General features: G+C 37.4%; 1 protein-coding gene across 1 annotated transcript in view; it reads right to left on the bottom strand.

Annotated features, from left to right (window-relative positions):
• LOC145292867 (serine/threonine-protein kinase greatwall-like) overlaps positions 1 to 16,267 on the bottom strand; it is a 93,793-nt gene extending 77,526 nt beyond the window's left edge. The window contains exons 1-2 of the mRNA XM_080138975.1: positions 16,077 to 16,267; positions 111 to 224 (exon numbers count right to left, since the gene is read on the bottom strand). Of these exons, the coding sequence (XP_079995101.1) occupies positions 111 to 218 (108 nt within the window). The 5' untranslated portion in view covers positions 219 to 224; positions 16,077 to 16,267. The remainder of the gene's footprint in view (positions 1 to 110; positions 225 to 16,076) is intronic.
• Positions 16,268 to 21,978: the final 5,711 nt, after the last annotated feature.

Raw genomic sequence — 21,978 nt, 5'->3', positions numbered from 1 at the left:
CAGTATTGGAAATTATATCAGAATCAGAAAAAATATTGGAATCGTCCCATCACTACAACTCACTATCAAAGCAAGTTACCTAACAAAAAGAATCAAAACAAAAATTTCACCTTATGATTGCAAGTTTCAGACTGGCAGATCTTTTTCTCTTTATCATCAGTCATTGTTGGGTCACACTCTTGAAGAAAATTGGATTTGTCTTTGGATGACATGGTCATCGTCTTCTGAAATTGAAAAAAAAAAAAATTCTTTACCAATATGAAAGTCCTGTTCAAACCATTTTTAGATTATAAACACTGTTGCTAATTTGGCAGTTTTCCTGTGCTAGATCTGCAGATTTCGTTTGGAATCGAGCTCTTTTTTTTTTTTTTTAAAGGCATCACCACATTATCAAGGCCAAGAGGCCACTCAAGGATAAGGGTTAAAGAGTTTACAGTAGAAATTGGACAATATAGTAATGAAAATTCGGTAAATTTGTTAACTTATATGAAACAGCTCATCAAGAACTTATTTACGTTAGACTTGAAGACAACCATATTGTAGTCAGCCGGAAAGCAAGAAAACGGAAGACAATTCCACAGGTGTGCAGTTCTAAGAAATAAGCTTTGTTCAAGGATTCTACATTTAGGTTTAGGCACAGATAAAGAGTGGGGGGGAATTATTGATAGTGTTTTCAGCTAGACGATTGTTTCTTGTGAAAGTTTGGCGAGGGGGGACCATAGACTGAAGCTTAGTCGAACACTTTCCATGAAAATAACGATACACCAGAGACAAACTCGCAACATCTCTTCTGTGAGATAGAGGTTGCAAGGAGGAGAAAAGGACATTTCCTACGAGGCTACGAAGTCTATTTTGAACTCTATCAAGGCAGGACAAGTCCTTTCTAGCAGCTCCTGCCCAGATGTGGCAACAGTATTCCATCCATGGACGTACCTGGCTCTTATATAGATAGAGAATTGCATCAGCAGTGAGATATCTACTGGATCGATAAAAAGATCCCACCATTTTTCCAGCGGCCTTGGCAACAGATTTGATGTACGTGTTCCATTTAAGATCAGGAGTAATGGTCAAGCCCAGAAGCTTGTCAAAACTTGAGGCCTCCTGAAGACGGGAGCCATTCATTTCAATTGATGACAAATGTGGATTAGAATGTTGATTATGTAAAGAGAGAAGCTTGGTTTTAGATGCATTAAAAGTAACCAGCCACTCCTTTTCCCATTGTACTACGTGCTCAAGATCAGAGGAGAGAGAATCGGAGAGAACTTGGTCGTTTACTGTCTTAGATGTGCTACCATAAATGGTAGTGTCATCAGCATAAATGCCTACAAATGATGAAAGGATGTAATTTGGAAGATCATTAATGTAGATCAGGAAAAGAGTTGGGCCCAGGATGGACCCCTGAGGGACACCAGCATTAATACTGTGAGCTTCTGATTTTTGCCCCTCAACTACTACTCTTATGAACCTATCAGAAAGAAATGATTTAATAATTGAGAAGACATTTCCAGCTATACCATAGCTAGAGATCTTGTGAAGTAAACCTTTATGCCATACCCTATCAAAGGCCTTAGATATGTCAAGAGCAATTGCCCTAGAAAGGTTGCCTCCGTCAAGAGACTTGCTAATCCTGTAAGATATAACTGTAAGCACATCTGCTGTAAACGGAAACCATATTGAGTGTCACTAAGAAGGTTATTTTTGTTGAAATGGTTGATTACTTCTGTATTTAACAGATTCCAGCAACTTACTCATGACACACAGGAGACTTATTGGCCTGTACTGAGAGGAGGATGAGCGATCACCTGAATTCTTAAATACAGGGCATACTGATGAGATTTTCCAGGGTGATGGGAAGCTATTCTCCTTAAGACAACGTTTAAACAGTTTTGTAAGTATGGGCGCTAGTTCAGGTTGAAGTTTTTTTTGAGTACTATAATTGGAATACTGTCAGGGCCAGTTGCTTTACTGGAATCAAGGTTTTTGATTAGCTTGGCAACATCATGTACAGATATATGTATATCACATAGTGTGTTTTCTGATACAGGAGGAAATATTGGGGGTTGGCGGCCTTGGTCGCAAAGGGTAGAATTAGCTGCAAAGTTCTTGCCAAAGAGTTTGGCTTTGTCTGATGCTGACGAGATTACCTCCGGTCCATTGATGATAGTTGAGATAGAGCACACTTTTCTGTTCAGGATTCTGTTTGCTATTTGTCAAAACTGGTGGGAACCAAGCCGCTGCTCAGCTACTTTGAACTTGACGGATTGAGCATACAACTCTCTTGCGTTCTTTATTACTTTCTTACAATGGTTGCTTGCAGTCCTAAAAGAGGCTTTAGTTTCCATACATCTATAATGTTGGAAGCAGTGGAAAAAGTGATTTCTGTGCACAATGGCAGCAGCACATTATGGAGAGAACCATGGCTGGCTGTTGGGTTTTTACTGGAACTTTTTTGAGGGTATGAAACGGTCTATACCTACAATTAACCATTCCGTCACATCTGATACTATAGAGGACACATCTGTTGTAAACATGGAACGTAGAGGTAGATCCGATATAAATGTACAGAAGCTATCCCAGTCAGCCTTAGTGTATCGATATACTGTATGATGGAGAGGTACGTCTGGGGACTTATTACATTGCATTTTTATCTTAATTGATACAACAGAGTGGTCGGAAGATTCAAGAGGAGACAGAACGGAAACTGAACATAGTTCAGGGCAAGTTGTGAGAAAAAGGTCTAGTAGACTCGCATACTGGCCATCGTTGTCAGTCACACAGGTGGGTTCCTGAACAATCTGAGTGAGGTCATAGGCAATGGAGAAATCATGACAGAATCTCCGCTCATCATCAGTCTTGTTTGAGTGGCTCAACCATTTGACGTTGTGAACATTGAAGTCTCCACATACGTGAATGTTAGCTGAAGGATAAGCAGATAGGACTTGCAACTCTATTCTCATATTAAGTGTGAACTACTCCCTTGACCTTGCGGCAATCATTTGTAAAAAACATTAAAATAATTTTTTTTTATTACTTTGACTATTATTCTCATCTTGGTTTGTTTTTTTTTCCACGTTTCGGCCGATGTAACCTCCAACCCTCTTCTGGTGTATTCATACTGGATGTTATTGGTGAATTGTGAAAAATGTTTGGTTTTTTGTTTTTCCAACGAACATAGCCATTAGAAATTCATCCAGTGTAAATACGCCTGAAGATCGTCTGAGGTTACATCAGCTGAAACGTTGTGAAGAAAAGCAACCAAGATGAGAATAATAGTCCAAATAATATAAAAAATAATTATCAATCCTCATCTCAAAAATATACATTCATCATAACATTAAAATAAATCGTTCATGAACTACATGCTTTGTTTGTCATGTTATTCTTTTTTTTAATTAAATATAAAAAACATTAAAGTGACACATAATTTAAATAACATTTAAATAAAAAATATGTAAAAAAAAAAAAAAAAATCACAGAATATTATGTACAGTAATACCTTGAGATACAAATGCAACTAAGATACATTTTTTTTAATATGACAATACATTGTATCTATATTTGCGCCCTAAGATACAATTTTTTAGATACAATTTTAAAAAATCGTGTGATGCCAAAAAATTATAAGGCAAAAAGCAAAAAAACAAAAAATACAAAGCAAGAAAAAATGTGTGTTCATGTGTGTATCATACGCTATTTCGGCCCTCTTTCCCTACCTCCTCCTATTCTAGCTCATCCCTGTCCACCTTTTATTTATTTATCTTTTCTATTACATTAAAACTTAAATATTAAGCATTTAACAAGTTCATTCAATATTTTTAATTGTGTATAATCTCGCCCCTCTTTAGTTAACATATTGTGTGCATGATAGTCTGGCTTCTATCTCCCCCACTCCTTGCACGCAACCCATACCCTACTGTTAGTTGACTTAGTACTTCCCACGACGTGGGATAAGCATGTGTTACTGTTGGTTGGATGCCATATTGAATATCTACTCAAGACAAGGGACATAACTAAGTATATAGAAGAAGGCCACCAAGTTCGATAACTCCAACTTTAACATTGGTGTCAAGTGCAAGTCAAAGTCCCCCCCCCCCAAAAAAAACCGGCTTATTCACACAACAAGTCTCTTAAAATTTCAGTAAAGGCCCCCATCTTCATCAAACAGTCTGCGACCAGTTCCTGTCCCTTGATCCATTCAATTTGGATTTCTTCCTTTACCAACATTTTCTTTACTCTGGCCACATCAACTCTCATACGTCTGTCACTTACAAGATTTGATGATTTCAAGGTCTCTACCAAAGATGCGTTCCACTTTTGCAAAGTACTTCAGGCAATTTGGGTAGTCTGAAGATTTCTTGCAGCATGACAACTATCAATACACCTGCATCAGCAGCTCCACTGAGTGCAAAAGTTTCGGACGCCAATAGGCTCTTTGTCACTGTAAAAGTTTTTTTTGATGACTAGCATATAGGAGCCAGTCTATTCATCTTACCATAAACAAAGATGATAAATCCACCCTGTGACCATCTTCCAAGCTGGTATAAATAGCATCAGAATAGCAAACCACACTCAAATCTGAAGGGTTTCCCACCTGTGGGAAGGATATGGAACCTGTCTTTAATTTAAGCTTTAATAATGACTTGTTGGCTTCAAAAACTAACTTCACTTTAGGTGATTTTCCGGGTATTACTCATCCTACACACATAAAATGGTACATCAGGTTGAGTCTGGGTAGATACCTACATCATTTGAGCTGTTTGTCTTTTTAAATCTGTCTTCTTCTCTTCACTCAGTTCATCATTTTTCTTTAAGAATCTTCCTTTCTTTATATCTATTGGAGAAATTGATGACACATAATTGTTTTGGTTTATAATGATCCCGTCTTCCATTTGTCTGACGCACAAAACCAGAAATCTGAAGGTTCCATTTTTATGCATTTCAACTTTGAATATTTTCTGTAATTCTGAAATCATATTTTTTTAAAAAAAAATAATCATTTCCACAAAATATAAAGTTTTTTTAAAAAAAAAAAAATAATCATTTCCACAAAATATAAAGTTTTTAAAAAAAAAAAAAATAATCATTTCCACAAAATATAAAGTTTTAAAAAAAAAAAAAAAATAATCATTTCCACAAAATATAAAGTTATTTACATGTATTGCCAGACTACCCATCAAGTTTTCGGATAAATCATGCCAAAGAAACAGTACATTGTCATATGCAATTACCATTCCTTTTAGTTTAGTTAATTCCTGAGTAACTTTCTTGTACCATGAATGGGGCACATCATCCAATCCATAAATACATCTTTTCAGTTTCCACACTTGTGACTCTGGACACGCCTCAGATGGTGGTGTGAGAAATACTTCTCTCTCTAGCATATCATCTTGCAAAAATGCTGAGGTGAAATCAAGGGTGTCCTCTTACCAATTCTTAATGGAGGCTGTTAACATTACAAGACACATAGCTTCACAGCTGCATGTTGGATAGTTTGTTTTTAGGTTATATGAATTTTGTTCATAGCCACGTGCTACAAGACGAGCCCTTGTTATCTTTTTGTTATCCTTAACTTTCTCTGTTATCACCCAGCTTGTTGATATGCATTTGAGATCTATGTTAGGGACACATTCATACACTTCATGAGTTTTCATGTTTTTTATTTATTTCTTCTTTGTATCAATCACATCTTTTGCTTGTTCTTTTTCAGTTGTGAGGAAAACATGTTCCTCATGATCTCCTTTTATTTGGGGAAGTTCTTGCCACTGAGCAACCTTATCCCAATTGATACACACCAGACATTTATTTTCTGCAGCCGAGTCTAAATTCCACCAATGGCCATAATTTCCAGTCGATTTTGGTTGTGTACTCATAATATTTCCTTTTTGCCACTCATTATTTCCAAGAATTTTATATTCCACTATTTTCCCTTTACTTGGCTTTGTAGTATTGTCTTTCAGTTTCTCCCTGTTACAATTAGAATTTTCATAATGTCGATCTTCAACTTCCTCTTACCAAGCTTCATTCATCTCATTTAAGGGAATTGCGTTTTCTTTATTCCTTGGCCTTCCAAGATCCTTGTTTACCTTCAAGTGACATGGATGCATCCTGTAGAATGCTCCTCCATGTTGAATCAATACACATTGGCCCTCTTTACCCTAACCTTTGGCAGGGCCACGCCATCCTTTACAGTTTTGTCTTCTATAATAAACGTTGTCCATGTCACAAATCGTTCATCCACATAATATATTAAATCACAATGATCTCCAAATTTTTTTCACTTGATTCAGCCTCCATGAACCTTTTCCTCGCAGAATGTAAGGCATTTAAATTTATTCTAATCATTGGTTGTTGAAGCATCTAATGTGGGTAACTAGTCTATTAAAACTGACAGCGTATTTATATTGGATCCAAAAACAAGCTCTTTTGGGCTGTGTCCATATAACTCTGAAGAGCATTTTTGGCACTAAAAGCCCAAGCCAAAGCTATTTCTGGTTCACATTTCTCATTTTCCAATATTAGATTGTGCCGTTCCACAGTGACATTACTGAATGGACTTTCAGCCGCTGTAGTGCAAGTTTCAATTGTTATTAAATTCAGGTTTCAATTCTCCTCCATTATCACTCAAGAAGCATTTCAAAACTCCAAAATATGCTATCCACATTAAAAATATGTTGCAAATAATTTCTTCACTCTTCTTAGTTTTAATCAGCCTGGCAGCAGAGTACCTAGAGGATGTGTTAATTAGGTGTAAAATCCAGCATTGGTTATGTCTGAATTCTTTTTAATTCCATACATATAGTGTCATTAAACTGATTTCCAAAAGCCAATTCCACCACCAGACGAAGAGGAGGATCTTCTAAGCCTTAAACAAACATCATTAATAAGAGCCAGAAACTCCTTATCATGAAAGGCTCTACTGCCTCTCACCAACGATACCAATTTCTCTGATGCATGAGTAAACTGTTTATGTAATTTCTCAGCCTTCGTTCTTTTTTCTCCACTCTAGAGCACTTTTTTTAAAGCTTCACAATGTAACACAAAGTTTGGTGACTTTTCAGCCTGCAAAGCTTATTCATCAATGGAAAACTATAATATCCAGAAGTTGTCTTTTGCAATTTCACATATCTGCCTAAAATCTTACAGCTTCCACTTTTAAAATCTAGTATCATGCCAGCAGTTTTCATTGATTTATGACTTAGTAACAAGAAGAAATCATTTTTGATAATGTCAGCCTCTATGTAAGCCCCGATACCCTTTATGCCTCCTATAGTTACCAGAAATTTAACTGCTTTAATTGCTTTTACCTCTTCTCCATCACCAAAACAAATTGTCATGTATGATTTAAAAGTCTTCACTAACTGCTTATCTCCGTCATTTAATGTGCCAAAAAGTACATTAAACCAAAGTTCTCCAATAACAGTTCTAAAAGAGGCAGAATCCAACACTGTCATACTCAGTGTCTCTTTTACAAGATTGGACATTTTTATATTAGAATCATTTATCAATGTTCGATAACAGGACTCGGAATTAATTAATGAGAGGTGTACATGGTTTGAATCCACAAAAGTGTTAATATTTCTAGGACTAAAACCAGTACAGTCTCTGGCAAAATGCCTAACAGAACCAACAACATATTGTCCTACCTTGTCTGTTCGTTGAATTTGTTTTGTTTCTTTGATAGAATTTTTGTTCCCTTTTACTTATTTACAGTTTCAATTTCTTCCTTGACAGCAGGAATGGTTTTGCATTCCAATGAGGAAATATCAGAAAACACTTTTTGAAATTATCCTTCACTGCTGTGCAAGTTAAACTCCCACATGTTGCTCTCGCTAATTTTTTTGTTTTCTCCCGATACAGTTGCTGCATTTAAAACAAAAGACGTTTGGACTCCTTCTGGCAGAGAAATTTCAAATTTACATAATTTCTAGTACAAGAATTCATAATGCACCAAAATGTCGTTTATGTTTATTCCAGCAGTTCTTTTGTAAGAGTAAAATTCCTTGACATGTATAGCATCATGTTTTCATCCCTTAGATATATCTCGTCCAAATTGTTCATAATTATTTTTAATCCATCAGTTCAGCCAATATCTGTGATCTCTAAGTGTCGAACACATTCTTGTATGTTTTGTGTCAATAACAAAAATACTGCTGGGCTCTTTTTTTCCTTATGCAAATCCATGAAGATAGACTATATAGTTATGTCTTGTTTCCACTCGGTGTACATTTCTTCATTCTGCAAAATAGATGGCTGTTTTGTAAATGATGCCATCTTTCTTTCAATTGTGTTTCAATGCAAGTTGAACAGATATGATATCTGTCACACAAAAGAATACGCTCTGCTAACAATGTTAGTTTGCTTAGTACTTCCCTCGACGTAGCATAAACAGGTGTTACTGTTAGCTGGATGCCATATTGAATAGCCACTCGAGACAAGGGACATAACTCTACCAAGCTTGATACCTCCAACTTTAACAGCTACCATTTGTCTAGGCAGTGAGTACGATTCTATTTTTAATTGTTTTTATTAACATTCATTATAATATATCAATTTCCGTTTCATTACTGTTGTATTTATCATTCTTTAGTGATTGTTGAATGTAATTTGAGTTTGTTTTTGGATACATTTCTTATCCTTGGAACAGATTAATTCTGTTTCTTTAAATTAAATGGGAATGATTATTTTAACATACGATTTTTTTTAGATACGTCGGCAGTTATGGAATTCAATCTGTATCTCATGGTATTACTGTATATTCGGGAGATGACAATGATCTAGTGGTTAACAACACTGACTGACGACCCTGGTGTTCCAAGTTCGTATGTAGTTTGTTCCACAAAAATCACTTTCACATAAGATGTTGGCAGAGTGGTCTCTCCTGTAATCCTGATGTCTTTCTAGAAAGATTTTTGACTAGTAAAATATCGGGGAAACCAATGCCAACAATACAATCTTTGGATTCATACAATATGATAATGATGATGTGTATTTGTAATATTTTTATATAAAGAGTAAGTTGCTCCAGAACCTCAGGTCTCCCAAAGGGTTTTAACGACCACCTTATGACTATGTACATACCGACCGACTGGAAAGAGGCAGAGCACACTGATAAGTGCATACGTGCCAACAATAACAAATCCAGATGAAGCTAAAGACAAGTTCAACAAGGAACTGAATATTCTAATCTCAATTGTCCCAAAAGGAGAAAAACCGTTCATTCTCGACGACATCAACGTTAGAGTTGGTACATGCTAGCACACCTGAGATAGTATACTTGGTAGAAATGACATCAGGGAAAAGCAACAGTCATGGTTGCTGCTTCTCCATATCTGTGCCACACACAAACATCATCAAACACAATACAATACAAAACAACATGGGTGCACCAGAAATCCAAACACTGGCACCTCATCGATTATATCATCACCAGAAATGCAGACAAACGTGATATGCTGATCAGCAAGGCGATGCATGGTGCTAAATGCTCATCTGCCACGCTCACATCCACGTCCAGCCAAGATGTCATCCACAGGGAAAGAAAGTAGTTAAACGTCTCACTATCAGAAAACTTCAGATCAATGACACTGCCAGCCACCTTAGCTCTGAATTAGAAAACAAGCTTGCTGACCTCCAGCTCAACACCCTCAACATAGAAAATAACTTCAAAGAAATGGTGCTTGCTGCCACACTCCAAGTACTCTGGCAAATTACCAAGAAACACCAGGACTGATTTGATGAGAAGATCGGTGATCTCATGTAGAAAAAGAACAAATTGTATGCCATCTAGCAACAGGAATCCGAATCAGTTTTAAAAAGAAAAGCTTCCTTTACCAACCAAGATCCATGTCATGATGGACAACTGGATGAAGAAAAAAAAAACTACTGAAATACAGAAGTTTCCTGATATGCAGAACTCAAAACACTTTTATGATGCTCTGAAAGCATTTTAAGAAATGCAGGCCTCATGAACATCTCTACTTAGTGCTGATGGCTCTACGCTTCTCACCAATCATGAACAGATAGGCTAAACACTTCAACTCTGTTCTCAACAGGCCATCAAATCAAAACGTAGATCCCATGAACAATGCTTCCTTCTTAGAACTGCACGCCTGTGGAACTCTCTTCCATTCGCCTGTTTCCCAGCTGACAACACATTGGTTGTCTTCAAGTCCGACATAAACAAATTCTTGATGAATCGCCCTCTTAAGTAATCCAATCTACCAAATTTTCACAACTAACAACTAATACGATATTATGCCATCGATTACTGTACATTCAATAACCCTTATTCTTGAGTGGCCTCAGGGACTTGATAAGTGGTGACTCCTATGTAAAAAAAAAAAAAAAATGATGAGGCTATATCCTGTCTTCCTCAAGCAGAGACCAACATGTATCTTGATGATCCACAGCTTCCAAACTAGAAAAGGCCATTAAAGTTATCTTGTGGAAAAGCTCCAGGGTCTGATGAAATTCCAGCATACAAGGCAGGTGGACCCATCATCACAAAAAAGCTGTTTGAGCTTTTCACATCCTGCTGGAAGTGGAGGGTGGGGGGATACTGCTACAGAAATTCAAGGATGATTCTATTAACGATTTAGACAAGCAAAAAGGCAACAGTGTTGTGACAATCACAGAGGTATCTCCGTTCTTTGTATTGCTGGAAAAATATTAGCCAGACTCCTACTTAATCGTCTGATAGTACACATGGAGCAAGGTCAATTACCCGAGAATCAAGGTGGTTGTTATGCAGGAAGAAGCACTGTGCATATGGTTTTTGCGGCCAGACAACTTTCAGAAAAATGCTAGAAGCAGTACCAGGATCTGATCACTACATTTGTGGATCTGATCAAGTTTGTTCCACAAAAAAATCACTTTGACTTGGGATGTTGGCAATCTTCGTGGTCATTCTCATAGTTATCTGATGTCTTTCTAGAAAGAATTCTGACTAGAAAAATATCGGGTAAACTAATGCTAACAATAGAATCTTTAGATTCATACAATATGGTGATGATGAGTGGCGATATGCCTTGTTTGAAAAAGAACTGCTATATTATGAATATTATCCATAGTGTAGCAGCTCTCTCCACCCGGGCAACACCGGATTCATTTATTTATTTTTATTTACTTATTTATTTTTTACAGAGGAAAATCAAATTTTAATGAGATCGATCGTATCCCAGCCATCTTGCCTATTTCGCGGACAAGGAGGGGGGTTCATTTAAATGAAAAAAGGGATTAATAATGGACAAAAAAAAAAGGGGTTAAAAAAGGAGAAACTTTAAAATAAGTGAAAAAATATTATCTAACTATTTTTTCTGTCCAGGTTTCAAAATAATCTCGTCCGATTTTGACAAACTTTAAGCAGTAATGGAGTTATCTCCCTTGGAGCCCACCCCCACTATCCTCCTCGTTTCCGAAATAGGCCGGAATATGATCGATCTCATTAAACTTTAATTTTGCTTGATCAAATTAAGTAAAATGTTTTTATGAGAACTTAATTCCATAACGGATATGTGCAATAATTTTTTTCGGTATTTTTTTAGATTAAGTCCACCTCCACCTCCACCTCCACAATTTTTTTAGATTAGGTCCACCTCCACCTCCACAATTTTTTTAGATTAGGTCCACCTCCACAATTTTCTTTTAAATGGCGACTCTTTAGGTTTTCCACTATGCTGAATACGGAAATCGCATTGAAATTTTGCAGAAATAAGTAGTTATCGAGATATAAAAAGTTGTTTTATACATTGCATTCTTTAACGACCATCTTTGTCACGCGCGTACATTTGTTTATGGCGCGCGTGCATGTGCATAAAAAAGATGGCCGCCAAAGAATACTAGATAGTATTGTACTTGTACCCCTCATATTAATTACTCACACCCCTTTCTATTGTTCCAGAGTGTAACCAGCAGCGCATTCTTAGGAGCCGGAAGGAATTGGTAACCTGAAGATCGTCGAGTCCCTCCTCTCAAGACTATTAGACCTACTGCTCAGTAGAGGCCTGCACCTTCACTCGCCTACTAGTTCCTTTCCCCTGTCTGCTCATGGGAAGGTGTGTCTACTCATCTATGCACTGCTGGTTACACTTGCAGTATCTTTCATCATTTTTATTCACACAATCCTGATCTTCATCGCAAACCCAATTTTGTTGAATGCATGTACATTTGCTATCTCCACAGTTGAACATATTCTCTGGACATTGGCAGTTTGTTGCATTGAGCACGTAAAAATATCCAACTGCTATAATAATAGTTAGAATAGCTTTCATGCCTCGTATGTTCCCAGGTTCATCTGGGCTTGAAAGCTATTCTAACTCATCATCAGGGATGCTGTCTCAAACGGATTAGGAAAACCTACCATTAACGTTCCAGCAAGGAACCCTGAATCAGCATCAGGTGAGGAAGATAAGTGCCTTGGCGCGCCCGCAAGCCCTGGCTCATCGCCTGAGAGAGCCGTAGACACAGCCACACCGACAGCTGGAGACCCTGCACATACAGCAGAATCAACACATATTGGTCTTCCCATGCAGAATGTAGACGCCACGCATACGGCCTCTCCACAGCTTCATATACCTGCCATACACACAACCCCCAAGAAGCCTCCCATGGCTTTACGCCGACTGGCATCGCACAATGCCCCCGGTATCGCTGAGACTCAACCAGGCAACAGGTCGCACAGCCGGCGCTCCCAGCACTAGTAAAATTCACTGATACTTGTACAGTGTAAATAGTTGAAACAGATTTTCTTCAGAATTTTTTGTCATGCCCGCAAAAAACTCGCCGTGGGTGAGGGAGATAGATAGTATTGTACTTGTACCCTTCATATTAATTACTCACACCCCTTTCTATTGTTCCAGAGTGTAACCAGCAGCGCATTCTTTTTCACGTCATTTTCCCAAATTTAATATGAACTTGGGGGGAGCGGGATATCTGTTGGACCAAATGAAGCTGTGGTCATCTTGTAAATATTCTACATAACAATACATATATTGGAATGGGACATACCATTTTGTTAAAGCTTAAGTGGAATCTAGTCATCAGTTAACATCAGAAATTTGGTCGTCGCTACTCATGTTGTGGAAAAGAAAGCAGCGCATTCTTAGGAGCCGGAAGGAATTGATAACCTGAAGATCGTCGAGTCCCTCCTCTCAAGACTATTGGACCTACTGCTCAGTAGAGGCCTGCACCTTCACTCGCCTACTAGTTCCTTTCCCCTGTCTGCTCATAGGAAGGTGTGTCTACTCATCTAAATACAATGTATAATACAACGTTTTATATCTCGATAACTACTTATTTCTGCAAAATTTCAATGCGATTTCCGTATTTAGCATAGTGGAAAACCTATCAAGTCGTCATTTAAAAGAAAATTGTGAAGGTGGACCTTGACCTAATCTAAAAATTTACCTTTTTTTTTCATTTTCATTTTTTTTTTTTTTTTCAATATTTTTATTTTTTTAATGTGTTGATTAAACTAAACAATTACCAAAAATTGTCGCCATCTTTGTTTAATTCGAACGGAAAATTACCTCCCTGTTGAACTCTGTGTTTTTCGACCGTTTTCATCAAATTCTATTTTTTATTTTCTTTAATTAAATTTTTTCTGCCTTATCGATTTTCGTAATTTTTTGGATATATTAATCTTAAAAATACGAGGAATATGTAGATACCATTGTTTTCGTGTGAAATTCAGTTTTATGATTTTCGAAAATCTCGTTCCAATTCTGTAGAAGTACCCAATTTTTCACTTGCTAACACGATTAAAGTGGTTTTTATTCAGGTAATTTCGACTGCATAATTTGAAAGTTAACATTATAACTTATTATAATTGAAAAAAAAAAAAATCGGTTGAAACCATTGTTTTTTATCTGAAAACTCATTTATCGACTACAAAATCTCGTCTCAATAATGTAGAACCACCAATAAGATAAGCAACATTTTGAATGCTTTATTTTTCTACGATCATCCGCAAACACTATTTAGCGATATTACCCGATTTAATAAATTGGTCACAATCTGATGCGTGTGCGCGCAAAAAAAAAAATCATGTCCACTAAAAACAAAAGGGAATAGTGAGATCCTTGACCTTCGAGCCAAGATCACAGTGTAGTATCTGTTCTGATGCTATTGCTACAGTGCTACACACTTCGCCTTTTCTGTCCTCGGTCAGTGAAGAAGAAATCCTTCATGACTGAGACAATTTAATTTATTTTTCTATCCAAAGTGCCCCTTTTGGGGGAGCTGGATTTTGCACCACATTAAAAAAACGACCTTGTGTCTAACTCTTCCCTTGCGGGGAGCCACGTAAATAGGAATATCATGAAAACTACTTGTCGACGGTAATTTTTAAATATGATATTGTTCAAAACAGATCCGAATACCTCTAATAATCAACTTTTTAAAAGTATTTAGTTGGTCCTCTAGCGCATTTTGACCCTAAAATATTAACATTATTATTTCAGCACGGTCCGTATTCTGCATAAGTACAAAAATAATGAGTTGCTTTAAACTTGTCATTCGTCAACAGAATAATAACACCAAACACATGTCAACCAAAAAATGATCCCCACAGACAGCAGTAACCACCACCAAAATTATCCACTGTTTTTAATTGAAACCATTTTAGCCTTAAAAGATTTCCCCAAATCCGATTAATGGTTAAAAAAAAAAAAAAAAAAAAAAAAAATGGAATTATTTTGCGAATTTCCATTAAATAATAATAATAATAAAAAAAATTGTTTTGGTTTTCACGAGAAAGCTAACGGCCACTTTCGCTTGTTTGTTTTGGGATGGTCAGTTAAATGACCGTTGTTTTATTTCCAGTCAAAATGGTTCAATTAAAACATTTACTTTCATTCTCTTGAAATATACGAAAATTACTACGAGGAGACATTATTATCAATGATGCAACACGAAAATTGGCGGACGTTTAGGAAATTGCCCCCCCCCCCCTCTAAATTCCACTTTTTCTCTTTTTACAAACTTAATTTTCAGATAAACTTTTGAAAATTTTTTTTAAATTTATGACTTATATTGTCGGGGATCAGTTTTCAATTATAACGTTCTACTAAATTGAGCACCTGCTTTATGATCATTAGACTAACGTTAAAGAAAAAAAAGGGTGCTAGTGCACTTATTGATCCGCGCTATTTTTTCTTTTTTAAATAGTATTTTCAAGTTTAATTCAAGTTTTATGATATGTTTTTATAAAATTGTAAGATTAAAGTACAGAATAGGTACAAAATACCCTCCCCATGTTAAGAATGGCTTTCTAAATAATACCGTTATTATCAGCACGGATCAATAAGTGCACAGTGCACTAGTACCAAAAAACAAAAATAAATGTAACTTGTGGAATTAAGAGGTTGGTGGGGAGGGGCAATCTCCTAAACATCCGCCCAATATAATAATAATGAGAAATAATAATAACTTTTTTTTCCTCCCCGTGAGGGCAAAGTCAGACACAAACCTAGTTTTTACTGTGGAGAAAATCCTGCTCCCCACAAAAGGAGGCACTCTTGATTAGAACAAAATTAAAATTACCCCAGTCTAGAAGTACTTCTCCATTGACTGAGGACAGAATAAACTATGTATAACATGAGAACACTAAGAAGAGATAAATACACTTTCCATGCCAGAAATAATAATACATATATGTGATCGTTTTTGTTATTGTTTTTTTGGTACTAGTGCAGAGAGTGATCCGGACGTAAATAATAACGATATTATTTAAAAAGCCATTCTTAACATGGGGAGGGGGAGGGTGTTTTGTACCTATTCTATGCTTCAACTTGAATAAAAAAAAACATATAAAACTTTAATTAAACTAAATCGTATTGATTAAAAAAAATAGCGCGGATCACTCTCTGCACTAGCACCTTTTTTTGTTTGTTCTCTTGTTCAAACGGATGAATTCAAGAACAATGAAAAATGTTAAAATGCACGCGTTAATTTTCGGATTTACCGCTAAATATTTAAAATAAAAATATTCAACGAGAAAACGAGATAAAAACAATAACAAAAAAAAACTCAAAACAAACGAATCGCAATTATTAAAAAGACAAAAACAGTTTTCATACCTTTAATCTGGATCCAAATAAAGTTTCACATTAGACAGTTAAATATCCCAAAACGATGTAATCATTTAATTATAAAAAATGACAAGTTATGCTTTCATCTTTCATCTTTTCAACTGACAAAAATTGTTGTCAATTAGATAACGAGATTTTGAATTTCGTGCGAACCTTACACGGGTCACGTGTCCGGTGAACGAGCAAATATTGTCCCGCACCAAATTTAAGCCCTGGTAAGTCTTATATTTTTCTTTCCTTTTTCATCACGTTCTCATCTCTGTTAAAACGTAGAACTTTGATATCTGTCTATTTAAAGTCAAAACTATTACTATAATTCTATTATTTGTACTATAATACTGTCTTTTAACGCTCAATCCAGTGCGATATACTGTTTCAAACTTATATACGATAGTTTAATGCTCAATTCCGAGTCTGCTGTCATGATACCATATCCGCCTCGGTATTACTTCCTCGTTTTTAGTGGGGCTGACAGTAGTGGTAATATAGTATCTGAATATTTTAGCTGTTACATGAAAAGGAATTGGAACAAATACATTGAGGACATTGCCAAGGCTGCTGCAAAGAAGGTGAGCTCTCTCTACTGTGTTAGAAAATTACTTACCCCTGCTAGTATCCTATACCTCTACAAAGCAACCGTTCGCCCATACATGGAGTATTGTTGTCACATCTGGGCTGGCGCATCTACCACTAGTTTCCCTCTCTTAAACAGGGTCCAAAAAAGAATCTCCATTCTCTTGGTCTCACACTCTCCACCTTTGTCCATTGCTGCAATGTCGCATCTCTGCGCTATACTTGTACTTTTATGGAATGTGCTCTGATGAGTTCCTAGCACATATGTAAATACCCTTGGCTAACCCATTAAGCAGCAAAATCCCACCCCTTCACTGTTGAAGTTCCTAGATGCCGGAAAGCCTTCTAGTCTAACAACTTCTTCCTTTGGATTGCTAGACTTTGGAATTCTTTCCAGTTTCCTGCCTCCCTGATTGTACTAATATGTAAAAGGTTTAAAGTAATGCAAACAGATATCTTGCTGCTCAACTCCCTACATAGTCCTCTGTAGACATGATCCCAAATAGTAGCTCCTTACATCCAAGTGTCGGTATGCATTATTTGGGGTGGAAAAATGCTAAATCTGACCCCCAAGATCGCCATGGGCATGGAATATGTGCCTACATTAAGGATGGCTTCCCGTGTGGCAGGGATATCTCTAGAGAAGATCCTAATTTACCCTATATGTGCCTCAGGGTTGCACTTGCTAACACCACTGCATTTATATTTGCCCTCTATCGGCCCCACAACAGCGGAGTTACTATCTTTAAGAGCATATCTGAGAAAATAGACCACATACTGTCTGCACATCCCTCGGCTAACATCCACATCTGTGGTGACTTCAATGTCCATAACGTGGAATGGCTGACCCATTCAAATAAGACAGACAATGAGGGGAGGTTTTGTCATGATTTTGCCATTGCTTATGACCTCACTCAGATTGTTCACAAACCCACCCATGTGCCCGATACACCCGGTCAATATGCAAGCCTCCTAGACCTTTTTCTCTCAACTTCCCCTGAACTATGTTCATGTTCCGCTCATTCTTCTCTAGGATCCTCCGACCACTCCTTCATATCAGTTAAGATAAAAACGAAATGTAAGAAGTCCCCAGATGTACCCCTCCACCGTACTGTATACCGATACTCTATGGCTGACTGGGATAGCTTCCATACATTCATATCTGATTTACCTCTGCACTCCATGTTTAAAAAGGAAGTGTCCTCTATAGTATCAGATCTGACCGAATGGTTAATTGTAGGCATAGACCAATTCATACCATCTAAAAAATTCCAACAAAAATCTAACAGCCAGCCATGGTTCTCCCCAGAATGTGCTGCTGCTATCGCACACAGAAATCACTTTTTCCATAGCTACCAACGTAATAGATGCACTGAGACTAAAGCTGCTTTCAGGACTGCCAGCAACCACTGTAAAAGAGTAATAAAAAATGTTAGAGAGCTATATGCCCAGTCTGTTAAATCCAAGGTAGCTGATCAGCGGCTTGGTTCCCACCAGTTTTGGCAAATAACAAATAGGACCCTGAACAGAAGTGTGCGTTCTATCCCAACCATTATCAATGGACCAGAGGTCGTCAGCGTCAGACAAGGCCAAACTATTTGCAAAGAACTTTGCAGCTAATTCTACCCTATGCGACGAAGCCCATCAACTCCCCATATTTCCTCCTATAACACAGAACAAGCTAGGTAACATACAAATATCCGTGCATGAGGTCGCCAAGCTAATCAAGAACCTAGATTCCAGTAAAGCAACTGGCCCTGATGGCATCCCAATTATAGTGTTAAAAAAGCTTCAACCAGAACTTGCTCCCATACTTACGAAACTATTTAAGCGCTGCCTTAAGGAGAAGTGCTTTCCGACTCCCTGGAAGACCTCATCAGTTTGCCCTGTATTTAAGAATTCAGGTGATAAGTCATCTCCCTCTCAGTACAGGCCAATAAATTTCCTGTGTGTTATGAGTAAGTTGCTGGAATCCATATTAAATAGAGAAATAATCAACCACCTTAACAGGAACAACCTTCTTAGTGACACTCAATATGGTTTCCGTTCTGCAAGATCTACCACAGATGTGCTGACGGTTATATCCCACAGGATTAGTGAATCTCTTGACAAAGGCTTCCTTTCTAGGGCAATTGCTCTTGACATATCAAAAGCCTTCGACAAAGTATGGCATAAGGGTCTACTTCACAAGATCTCCAGCTACGGTATAACTGAAAATGTTTTCTCAATCATTAAATCATTTCTCTCCAATAGGCTCATAAGAGTAGTGGTAGATGGACAAAAATCAGAGGCCTGCAATATAAATGCTGGAGTCCCTCAGGGGTCAATCCTGGGCCCAACTCTCTTCCTGATCTACATCAATGACCTCCCTAAACACATACTTAAATCATTTGTTGACATCTATGCTGATGACACGACCATCTACGGCAACACATAAAAGGCTGTAAATGACAAAGTTCTCTCTGATTCTCTCTCCTCTGATCTCGAGCGCGTGGTTCAGTGGAGGAAGACGTGGCTGGTTACCTTTAATGCATCCAAAACCAAACTCCTATCCTTACATCATCAACGCTCTGATCCCCATCTGGCATCAATTGTGATGGATAGCTCTCGTCTAGGTGAGGCCCCGTGTTTTGACAAGCTTCTGGGTTTGACCTTTACTCCTGATCTGAAATGGAACATGTACATCAAGTCTGTTGCCAAGGTCACTGGAAAGATGGTGGGATCCTTCTACCGCTCCAGAAGATATCTCACTACTGATGCAATTCTCTATCTATATAAAAGCCAAGTATGTCCAAGGATGGAATACTGTTGCCATATCTGGGCAGGAGCTGCTAAAAACAGCCTATCCTGCCTTGACAGAGTACAAAATAGACTTTGTGGCTTAGTGGGGGATGCCCTTTTCTCTACCCTGCAACCACTCTACCACAGAAGAGACGTTGCGAGCCTATCCTTGTTTTATCATTTCCATGGCAGGTGCTCGTCTGAACTCCAGTCTCTGGTCTCCCCTTGCCAATCTTTCACGAAAAACACCTGTCTAGCTGAATCCACTGTGAAAAATTTCCCCCACTCTGTGCCTAAATCAAAACGTGGATTCCATGAACAAAGCTTCTTTCTTAGAACTGCACGCCTGTGGAACTCTGTTCCGTCTGCCTGCTTCCCACTGGACTACAACTTGGATGTCTTCAAGTCCAACATTAACAAATTCCTAATGAACCGCCCCCTTAAGTAAACACTTCATCAAATCTCCACACTAATGTAATGTACTTGCAATAACCCTTACCCCTGAGTGGCTTCCGGGCCTTGATAAGTGGTGATCACTGCTTAAAAAAAAAAAAAGAAAGAAAAAAAAGAAAAGAATATATCATTGAAATTATCTCCCTTTTTTCTCTATCAGTTTATGTGTTGGAGATAGGACATCAATTAAAAGTAATTATTTTTATTAGTAGTAATTGTTAAAACAAAAAAAAAAATGGAGGATTGGTAAAGAGTGCAAGTGTTTAAAAAATAATCCAGATGCAATAAGTTTTTTGTCCATAAGATGAATTTGAGTAGACATGTCCATTTCAGCTGGTGACATGTGGGTTTTTGTATTATAGTGTCTAAATCAGATAAGAATTGTTGAAGTGCGTGTATATTAACCTATCTGTTTATCTACCAAGCTCTAGTCTCTGTACCATCAGTGCAGTGTTGTATTCCTGTGTTTGTTTTAAAGGATATTCCATAGTGAGCTCACAACTGATTTCAGACCAATGAGAAGGCCTGTCCTATGTTACAAGGATATTTGCAAGCAAGACATTAGGACAGGTGGCATCGATTCAACAGGCTGGATGTCCATGGATTAAGATGACAACCACTGCAGAAATGTTGTAAAGGCATGCTCCCAGAGAAGTCAGGAGAGGAGAAACCAGCAGTGGAGGAAGAGAAGAGAGTATAGATGGCAAAGAGCTGCAGCAGAACTATTGCAACCAGGCACCACCTACATCTGTGGCAACTGCAACAGAGCCTGTCGAGACAGGATAGGTTTGCACAGTCATAGCAGATGCTGCAATTTGGCAATGGATTAAACTGAGGCACAGAGCTTTATGGTCTCCTGAAATAGACGGACACCAACAACCAGCGGACTACGATATGGTCATCTATAAGTCCCATGTAAACAAATTCTTGTTAAATAATCCATTTCCACCACTAACTATTAATACGTTGTTGTCTCAGTGACTACCGTACACTCATTAACCATTATCCTCAAGTGTCTTTCAGGCCTTGATAAGTGGTGACTCCCATGTGAAACAAAAAATAAATCAACAAGATGTATATGTGAGAACTTGTGCAAATGAATGGATACTCATTTGCTTATGAGTGTCAGTGTGCGAATATGCTTATTAGTGTGAAAAGATGTGTGTACGGGTGCAAAGACGTTTGTGCAGAAGATGGTTGCTCATTTTGACAGTATCTGATTATTCTTTTCGCCTCCCCTGACTAAAAGTCAAAGTGGAAGACATAAGGTTGTGCTGTATTCTTGTCTTCTTTCGGGTTCAGTCGGACTGGATCTGTTGTCCTAAGCTTTTTGTTCTTTCTTTTATTTTGATTTGGAATTTCATTTCGACTTACTAACTATCATTTAAAAAAAGCGAAAATCATTTTCATTGGTCGAAAATGCTGGGTTTGTGACAATTCCACATACACCTGTGTGTGTTGAATTGTCACTTTATTGTTAAGTTAAAATTAAAGAGAAACTAAACAAATGAATAAAGAAAGAGAGTAGCTATATAAGTTAGTAACATTTTATGTTCGTTCACATAGCATTTTGACTTTCCTACAGATATAACTTGTTTTGGAATACATTTTATATGCACCGTCAAATGAAGCATATTAACAAATTTGATTAAAAATGTAATCTATTTATCACTAGCCAGATGCTCGGTATTGCTTGGTCGTACAATACGCTTAAACATGATATTTTAATTTATACAGATTGCGTGTGTATCATTATAGAATCAATGGTCTATTGAATATTATATATCATGAGGAATACTTTGTCCGGTTGACTAGTTTGCAAAAAAAAAATTTTTAATTTAAAAATAACTAGTGAGAGGTACCCGGCGTTGCCCGGGTGTTTGTAGGTGTGTGTGAAAAAAAAACAGGTGCCCGTGAAAAAAAGGAAGCGTTGACGATGCGCAGTTGGAAAAATAGTAAAGTGTGAAAAAAAAAACAGGTGCGCGTTTTTGATTGACGTGACGGTGATAGGTATTCAGCAGTTATCATTTTGTGTGGGACAGTTTCTAATGAGGTCAATAAATCGGTTTGTTTGTTTTTAAAA

The sequence above is a fragment of the Euprymna scolopes genome, chromosome 14 (genome assembly GCF_053919585.1).
Source record: "Euprymna scolopes isolate OS-2025 chromosome 14, ASM5391958v1, whole genome shotgun sequence".
Taxonomy (NCBI): domain Eukaryota; kingdom Metazoa; phylum Mollusca; class Cephalopoda; order Sepiida; family Sepiolidae; genus Euprymna; species Euprymna scolopes.
This window is presented reverse-complemented; position numbering and strand designations above follow the sequence as displayed.